Genomic DNA, 8,992 nt, shown 5'->3' with positions numbered 1-8,992 from the left:
TGACGACAAAGGGAGAGGCAAGTCCTGGCTGAGCTCCCTTCCTGTGACAGCCAGGAAGAGCCAACGCTACTGAGAGATGCCACAGCCTCGGAACAAATGCATGGCTGGGAGTGTACAGCCAAGTCAAGGGAAGGAGCACAGGCCTGTGAGACCAGAGCCAGCCTTGGGTCCTGCTCCAAATCCCAGAGAGGTGATCTGCAGTGTCCTGGAAAGGGAGGAGCTGGCTCGATCGCTGTGGTTCTTCTTTTATGATCGGAGTTTCGTGGGTGCAGGGGGATGTGCTGGAGTGGACCCCACGTCCCCGGCTCTGCCTTGAGCATGAGGAAGAGCCATGGGGCTCTTATCCCCCAGTTCTGTGCCGGGGAAAGAAAGATGCTTCCAGAAAATTCCCAAGGACTGAACTTGACTGTGAGCTCCCCGTGAGGCTGGGCCTGGAGGGAGCAGAAGCAGATACTGATAAGCCTTCCAGAACCGTGACTTCCCACACAGGTCACACGCACATCCGTGGACACACACCATTCCTCACAACCACAGGGCAGACGCACAAGGTCAGGCGATTACCCTTCTCATGAGCTCCCCTCCCACAGCATCCGTTACGAGAAGTTGCATGACTGGGAGATACATTTAAGTACTCGTATATATCTTTAGCTGCTCTTCTACTCTTTACTGTTACATCTTCTTAAGCCGAGGAATATTTCCCGAGACGACCTTGAATGAATTAATTTGAACTCTGAAGACTAAGGAGGGACTGAACTACGATGACGTGTATGTCCACATGCAGATCTGGAAAGAGTCGCAGGCTTATTACAATCCAATAAAGTAGACTTTTGGTGCTCATGTAACTCGGTCGTGCTTTTCTGTGCATTCACACTGCACCTGTTATGATAGGGACTGGATAGGTACTGTGATAGGTATTGGAGACTAAGCGCTGACACTGACAGGGAGACGCTTGAGCAGAGACCTGAAGGGAAGGAGGGAGACCAGCACGTGGGTCTCACAGGACAGGGATTCAAGGCAGAGAGAAGAGGAAACGTCAAGCCCTGGGGCAGGAGCATCTTGGCGCACTCGTGGAGCAGGAAGGAGGCCTGCGAGGCTGGGGCAGAGCGCGTGAGGGCCCAGCTGTGCAGTTCGACCGGGGAGGTAACCGGGGGTCAGATCCCGTAGGGCTCCTGGGGCATGGGTGTGTTTGACTTGAACTCTGATGAGTGGAAAGCTGCTGGGGGCGTGAGCTGAGGACGGACCTGACTGGATCCTCTGGAGCTGGGTGGAGAACCGACTGCACGGCTGAGGGCAGGAGAAGGAGCTTGGTTAGGAGCAGCCACGCTCACGTTGTCAAAAGGTGAAGGCGACTCTGAAGAGGTATGGTATAAATAAGGGGGTATAAGTACAGGGAGGGGAATTTTTAGGGCCATTTTTGCAAATAAATGTTCTCAGCCTATCTTAAGTACCATATAAACTACAAAGGTGTGATGAAACTTCTGTTTCATGCTATGAGAGTGTATCTGGCACTTGACTAGCACTTTCACCATAAACAATGAGCTTAATAAGCAAAGTAAATCAACATAAGTTTTCAAATATTGGAAAACTGACAGTTCACGACTGTGAATCCCCAAGAGAAGGAACAAATGAAATCAGCTCTACAACCTCTTTGACTTTATGTTTAAGGCATCTACTTGACCCCATTACAAGAAGGGGGGAAAATCAGAACACAATAGTCTCATCTTAGCAAGATCAGAAAATACAGATTGGAATTTAGGGTGACTGACATGCTGGAATTGGTAGGGCAGAAACAAGAAAGGAGGAAGTTATGCCAAGAAAGAGCTCCATAAACATTCAGAGAGATCAGCTAAATACTAAACTGTGCATATGTAGTGTGAGATTCCATGAGGCTGGCCAAAGAACATCTACCAGGGATAAAACAACTGCCAGAGAGCTACCAGCTTAATGACCACCCCATAACTCGTACATGGTCGGAATTATTTGAATTCTGAAGAATGGAGAGACCATGTTGAACACCTCAGGTGACCAGTACAGGCTCTAGAAAGGCCATTCTTTAGGAACCCTAGAACAAAAGCTGCCCTAGACCCACTCCAACAAAGCTTTAAAACAAGCCTCAAAAAGATCAAGGTGTTCTGCAAGTAAACTAACTGCCTTTCAAAACAAAATTCAACACTCTTTAAAGGAAGACAACATAATCCAAACACTCAACAATGAAAATTCTACATAGCCAATCCATAATTACTAGACATATGAAGAAGTGGGAATATGAGACCCATAACCTGGAGACGAATCAGTTAATAGAGTCAGACACAAAAGTGACAGAAAAGATGGAATTACCAGATAAAAACTTTTATTTTTTTGTTATTAACATTTTTAATTATTAAAATACACAGATCATACATGTCTAGCTTGATAAATTTTTACATGAGAGAATAACTTTTAAATGGAGATGATAAATGTATTCAAGGATTTAAAGGAGCACATGAAAATATTTGAGAGAAATATAAACTATAAAAATAAGAAACAATTGGTAATTCTAGAATGGAAAAATAAAATACATGAAATAAAAAAATAATGGATGGGCTTAATGACAGATTAGACACTTCAGGAGAAAAAAGTGACCTTGAGGATAGGGCAATAAGGTCACTGAAACTCAATCAGGATAAACAGAGAGAAAACTATACAAACACTTGTTATAACCCAACTGCTGAGGAGTAATGATAAAGAAAAAAAAACCTTAAAAATAGCCAGGGGCCAGCTCCATGGCCTAGAGGTTAAGTCCGGCGTGCTCCGCTTCAGCAGCTCGGGTTCAGTTTCCGGGTGCAGACCTACACCACTCCTCAGTGGCCATGCTGTGGCAGTGACCCACATACAAAACAGAGGAAGGTTGGCACAGATGTTAGCTCAGGGTGAATCTTCTTCAGCAAAAAACAAAAAAATAGCCAGAGAACAAGACTCATAAAGAATAGGCAAACAAAGATATGAATAATTGTGGACTTTTCATCAGAAACAATGTAAGCTAGAAAACAATGAAACGACATCTTCAAAGTGCTAAAAGAAAAACCTGGTAATCTAGAATTCTATATCTGGTGAAAGTGTTCTTCAAAAATGAAAGCAAAATAAAGATGTTCTGTGACATAAACAGAAAAAAAAAAAAAAAAGAAGTATAAACATGGAGAGAATCCAGGGCACAAGGTATTGCACTGGTTTTCAAGAGAGGTGAAGTGGGGAGGGGAGTCAACCTGGGGGGCTTTATTGATACATATCCCTCCCCCTGAAGACTGTTATGCAGTGATGAAAGTGAGGAAAGATGTTATGAGGCTGCATATGTTTCAGAAATTTTTCCTTTGGTACTCGTCCCCATTGGGAACCACCAGTGTAAATTTATTTGTCTGTTTATAATTCCCCATTCTCCACTGCCACCAGCAGTAGACTGTGAGCTCTAACAAGACACAGCCCTGTAGCTCCCCCTGCTAATCATTTTCTGTCTGGCTCATGGTATGTGCTCAATAAATAATTGTTGAATTTACTTGACAATACTATTTACATGAGGCTTGGTTCCAAAGCACAGCTCCATCCACTCTTTCCAAGTAGAAAAAAACAATTCCTAAGGTTTGGTTTTTCCACACTTAGGGAGACACCACAAGAGTACATGGATATTGGGGGAAGCAATGCAATTTTACCGAGTCAGAAAATGTTACCGTTATTAGCCATATTGTAGGATGCTGCCATTCATCCGGAGCTAACCGGAATAAAATGAAGGAGCATCTTCCATTCCAAATAGATCTGGAGCTTTACTTTCAGAGACTTAATGGCAGAAACACCAGTGTATATGTGTGATAGAGTATAAGTTAAAATTAGGCAGAATCCTTCATAAAGTATGTCAGCTCTGTAAAGTTTTGGTCCGATTTCTGCTACATTTCCAGTCTTGTCCTGCCTATGCTGTTCACAGTACTGACCTTGGGACACAGCGAGTTCCTGAAGTGTCCTGTGGGCCACTCATATAAACTTTCACTCAACACAGAAAGAGAAATAGCATTTATCAAAGTCTTAGCGTGGGCTGGATATTATATTTGTAACAGGATGTGAAAATGGGGCTCCTCCTTGCTCAGTTTCAGCTGGAGAAACAGTGATTGCTGCAGGTCAAACGGTGCATGCCAAGTGCCGGGGAAGCCCACAGTTCTAAGGAAGGCACTTGAAACCCTATGTGGGTCTTGCCTCCGCATCTGAAAACTGTGTTTGTGACCCTTGTGGCCCAACGCCTATATAGAGGGTTGTAATAGTTGAGAATTAAGGGCCAAGGGAGAGAGGAGACTTCTGTGGTGAGGGGTGACAGAGACGCTCTCCTTGAGTAAACTTTAGTCAGGCTCCTCTAAGCCCTCTAGGCCTTGACATTGGCATCTGTCCTTGTTGGGCTTGCAAGCTGTAGCAAGAATCTTGTTAAGTCAGTTTAGAGAGAACACCCCACTCTTCATATCTGATCTCCCTAGCCAGCCTTCAGCAAGAATCTTGTCAAATCAGTTTAACTAGAATCCTCCCTTACCCCTGGTGTTTCCTCCTGGTAATTTCCCATCCACTGACTCCCACCCTGCTCCTTGGCTGTCAAGGGCCAATTGTCCGTGCTGTATTCGGAACTGGGCCCAGTTCTATACCAAAGTCTCTTTTCTCCTGTTGCAACAGTCCTGAATAAAATCTATTTTGCCACTTTACTATGGTTGGTTTTCTTTGAGAAGAAGGACCTCCTTACTTCCTACCCATCCCCTATGAAGGAGGGAATGGGCAGAGTTTCCCCTCATCATGTGAGAGGTTCAACCAAGAAGGATTTACCTGTGCTTTTTAGAGGTCCTGGAGTACCAAGAACCAGTGTCACAAGGAGTCTTGAAACTTCCTATAGGCAAGAGGCTGGGTGAGGCCAACTGTGGTGGCCCAAGAGAGGGCTCTTAGGGAGGGAACTCCATGTTACGTAACTGTAGGGGAGGAATAACTATTTCTCTACCCTCTTCTGGCTGGTCTAAGAATTAAATTGACATGAGACAGAACAACAGGAGAAAATCAAAGTTTAATAGCATGTATACATGGAAGAAACCCAGGAAAACTGAGTAACCTGCCAAAATGGTCGAGCTGCCAGTTTAAATATCATCTTCAGCTAGAGACAAAGGAGGATGTTGGCGGTAGTGGTTTGGGACTTCAAAGGGGAGAAAGGCAATTTACATGGAGATGGAAAAGCAAATGTTTGATAAACAAGTGTTTGCTGGGCCATCAATGTGACCCAGAGAGAGAACTTCAATAAAAATGGGTTTAGCAAGGATTCTCCCAGTCTATCAAACCCAGAGTTATCTATGGTAATGGCTTGTCCTAGGGACAGGCCTTTTACCTTAAATTCTTTTAGGCAATTAGGTGGAAGGTCAAAGTTTCTTTCAGAGTCTTTTATCCTTAAAAATACTCAAGCCAAGGAGATACATTTTGGGGTGGTCAATTCTGATCCCCCACATCAACTCGGCATAATGTGACAAAGGTGTGGGACTTAATGTGGATCCCATGGCACAGCAAGCTTGGGGTCATCTTGGATCCCAGCAGGAAGACTGCCGGGAGGGGTAACACGGCCTAAGGAGGAGCTGAATTAGAGATGCCCAAAAGCGGGAGAGGGGCGTCAGCAAAAGGAGAAGCACAGCCAGGTCCAGGGCGCTGCGCGGGGGTCTTGAAGGAGGAAGCACATGGTGCTGAGAGAAGTGTTGGCTGTACCCTCACCTACCTCACCTGTACCCCTTCCAGTCCTAAAACAGGGTTCACAGCTGAACTAAAATAGGAAGTTATATAAATTGTGTACTTACTGGGCTGCAAATTGTAATGACCAAAATGAGTCTTCTTGGGAATGAATGTGACAAGATGAGCATTTGTTATCTAAGAGTGAGGAGAAGAGCGATGGGCCCTGCCCAAAATTTCATTCAGAGGCATAAAGGAGTAGTTCAGAGTGGTGGGGGTGTGGGGTGGAAATAACGCTACCTTTTCCTTGTGCCCGATTGAGTCCCATGCCATCAATCTGCTACACAGACAGGATTCCATATTTGCGAATTTTATCCTCACCACCGCAGTGAGGTTTTTACTCTCAGACCCACGTTTTACGGGAAGAAAATGGAGGCTTGCAGGGTTAAATGTCTTGCTGAAAGTCACAGTAGAGGGTTCAGGAGAGACAAAACTGGATGTCCCTGGACACTCATCTCCAATGCCACCCTCCCCCTTCCCTCTTGGTAGCCTAGCAACAAACTGGTTCAGACGCTCAGGGGCAGGACAGCTTGACACCAGACCTAGGGCTCTGGAGTTCCCAGTTCTGACAAGCTGCTTCTTCACCCAGGAAGCTGTCCTTGTTACCCAGCCAGTCGCCCAGCCAGCCCCTGCCTCCTCCCCTCTCATAAATATGCAGGGCATTGTGAGGCGGTCCCTCTGGTGAACCCTCTCCCTGGTGCATGCAGTCCAGCTATGCCCAACCTGGGCACATTTCCATACGAACTCAGGGTTCCTGTGTGCCCTGCTCCTTCTCCGCTTCTAAGTCCTCCGACCTCCAACCTGATTTTAAGTTTACACTGCAGCACGCGTGTGTCTGTGTCTCTTTGCAGGACAGGCATGGAGAGAAGTTTCACAGCCTGGGTTGCTTTTCAGGAAAGTCTGTGCCTCATCCATGGTGCCACAGAAAATGTCATATGCTTCCACACTATGTGTCAGACACCGATACAAAGGAAGAGGGTAAGGGGCCCTGGAGCTTCCAAAATGGAAAGGGAGTAAGAGAGTTACAAAAGTGCAGATGACAACATCTTTCATATTCAAATGAGCTTTGAGAAAAAAAGGAGACATTTCACATGGCCAAAAAATTCAATTACTCCCAGTCATCTATTCCCCAAGGTTTCTGGTTAATTGTGGCCATATTCTGCTTGGCTTTGCGTCCATTCCATCTAGTAGGTCAGGTGCGTACCCAATGGTTTTACAGTTATTCCCCAGGAGTGGTGAACCCAGCCCATCTAGAATCACAGATAATGGAGAGCAGAGCAGGTATGGAACTCAGAGACGACTTCAACAAAGTCCTTCATTTTACCAATGGGGAGCCTGAGCACATAATATAAAGTATTTTGTACAGTAGAAGTCTCCTCCTTGGGTGATCTGATTGGGGGGAAAAAAAAAAAGAAAGGGAAGACAAGCTGTTCGGGAAGTTCAGGGCCAGATTTGACTGGTTTTATTCTAGGACTATCATTTGGGTGTTTTCTAGAGATGTGACTTTCCAGCAGGTTACAAAGAAAGTGCACGTGCGTGGTGGTGGGGTCCTTACTTCCTATTCTTCTACCAGGCAAGTGGGACCAAATCCTCCTCCCACACATTAGGAAACCCAACCCTTCCTTCCAAGCGTACTCTTGGCTCTCCCAGACAAGCTCAGACTAGCCCCAGCCAAACTCACTCTCTTTCTCTCCTTTCTCCCTATTTCTGTTTCCCTTTCTTATGGTGTCTGTTGAATTGGCTTTTCTCTGAATCCCAAACAACAGGAAAGAAAAGCCCTATGGTCTCATGGCCCATTTGGTTCTGAGCTATTTAAATTACTTAGGACTAACCACCTTAGGAAAAAAGATCTTCTGTACAGTTTAGTCCAGTTTACCAGTTTTTTTGTGTGTTTCTTTGCATTGAGGTTGCTGTCAAAGCTCCATGGACTATCAGTGTTACCTGGCTTTCCATTTTATGGCCATTATCTCCCCTGAGCAACCACATGTAGGAGGACTGAGCAGGACTCTGGCATTTCTGGTTCCCTGCTAAAAAAGACTCTACCAGGGCTCAGCTGAGTTTAGGCTGGTAATACTTGCCTTCAAAGGCTGACAAGCTATCTGCAAGAAAAGATCACATTCACCACATAGTTAAATCCAGTGTGAAAAGGCTTGGGAATAAATGCCTGATAGAGGACTTAAAGCAAGGAGGTCTCCTTAAAGACAGGAAATATTTCCACATTTGTTCCCCAAACCTGTCTTCCAGGTTTGGCTTATTGTGGTCACACTCTACTCGGTCCTGGGTCCAAGGCCAAGGTAGTGTTTCCCTAGGTAAACCACAGGACACTGCTTCTTCCTAGAAGCCGGCCTATGAATAGGGAATAACACCTGCCCAGCTGACTGCCCAGAGGCCCATTCTGATGCAGAAGCAAAATAAAGCTTGCACAGTGCTGCCAAGTGTGAGAGCCTTTATGGCCATCTTCTGTGGCTGCCCCAGGGTCCAACTTGTAACTCTTACCAACCATTTGGCGCCACTTTGACCTGAGCCATCTCAACAGGCCAGAAGCAAACCCATGTCGAAGGAAGGAAGCAGAAAGGAGGCAGATTACAGCTATAACTTTTATGATGTGCTTTATGGTTTCCAAACCACTTAAAGTCCCTTATTTCCTATGATTCTTACAGCAGTTCTTCCATTAGAGAAGGAATGATTATTCTCTGTTCACCTCATTCACAACACAAACGATTTGCTCAAGGCAACGTCGGACGAGATGGCAAAGCTGTGGTTTGGATCCAGTTTCTTCTGAGCTCAATTCCTATGATCTTTCCTCGGAGCCACCTTCATTCTGTCCCCTCACTTCTGAGCAGGTGCCAGAGCCTTCAGAGGACGTGCCTATTCCTCCTGCTCTCCTTTCTCCTCTCCCTCCCCAACCCCTTCACGCCGAGGAACGGCACAGATGCGGTGGTTGACTGGGGAGACGGTGAGGCCCATTCTGAACTTCAGGTTCAGCTTCTCATTGTTTGGAGGCCTGAAGGTAAATTTTTGCACAAGGGAAGTGAAGAAAATAAACAACTCAGACCTGGCCAACTGTTCTCCAAGGCACACCCGCTTTCCTGAAAGACCAGAACAGAAGAGGAGTTACCTTCCCAGGTGGTGTCAGTACCCAACAGGAAATGAAACCTGCTACCACATCTTCTAAAACCTGAGCAGAGGAAGGGCCTGCGAGGCCCTGGAGCTTTATGTACAGTGACTC

General features: G+C 45.7%; 1 protein-coding gene and 1 long non-coding RNA gene across 7 annotated transcripts in view; one reads left to right on the top strand and one right to left on the bottom strand.

The window, feature by feature from the left end:
• LOC147914079 (uncharacterized) overlaps nt 1–8,992 on the top strand; it is a 110,396-nt gene that overhangs the window by 56,685 nt on the left and 44,719 nt on the right. The gene's annotated exons all lie outside the window — the stretch shown is intronic.
• Nucleotides 2,334–8,992, bottom strand: part of LOC147914080 (cytochrome P450 2J2-like) — a 32,945-nt gene continuing 26,286 nt past the window's right edge. Inside the window, exon 8 of the mRNA XM_087447072.1 lies at nt 2,334–8,852. Within this exon, the coding sequence (XP_087303198.1) occupies nt 8,632–8,852 (221 nt within the window). The 3' untranslated portion in view covers nt 2,334–8,631. The remainder of the gene's footprint in view (nt 8,853–8,992) is intronic.

The sequence above is a fragment of the Ceratotherium simum genome, chromosome 22 (assembly GCF_057802395.1).
Source record: "Ceratotherium simum simum isolate JZ-2026a chromosome 22, ASM5780239v1, whole genome shotgun sequence".
NCBI lineage: Eukaryota > Metazoa > Chordata > Mammalia > Perissodactyla > Rhinocerotidae > Ceratotherium > Ceratotherium simum.
Note: the sequence above shows the minus strand (reverse complement) of the source record. Positions and strands in the feature narration are given on the sequence as shown.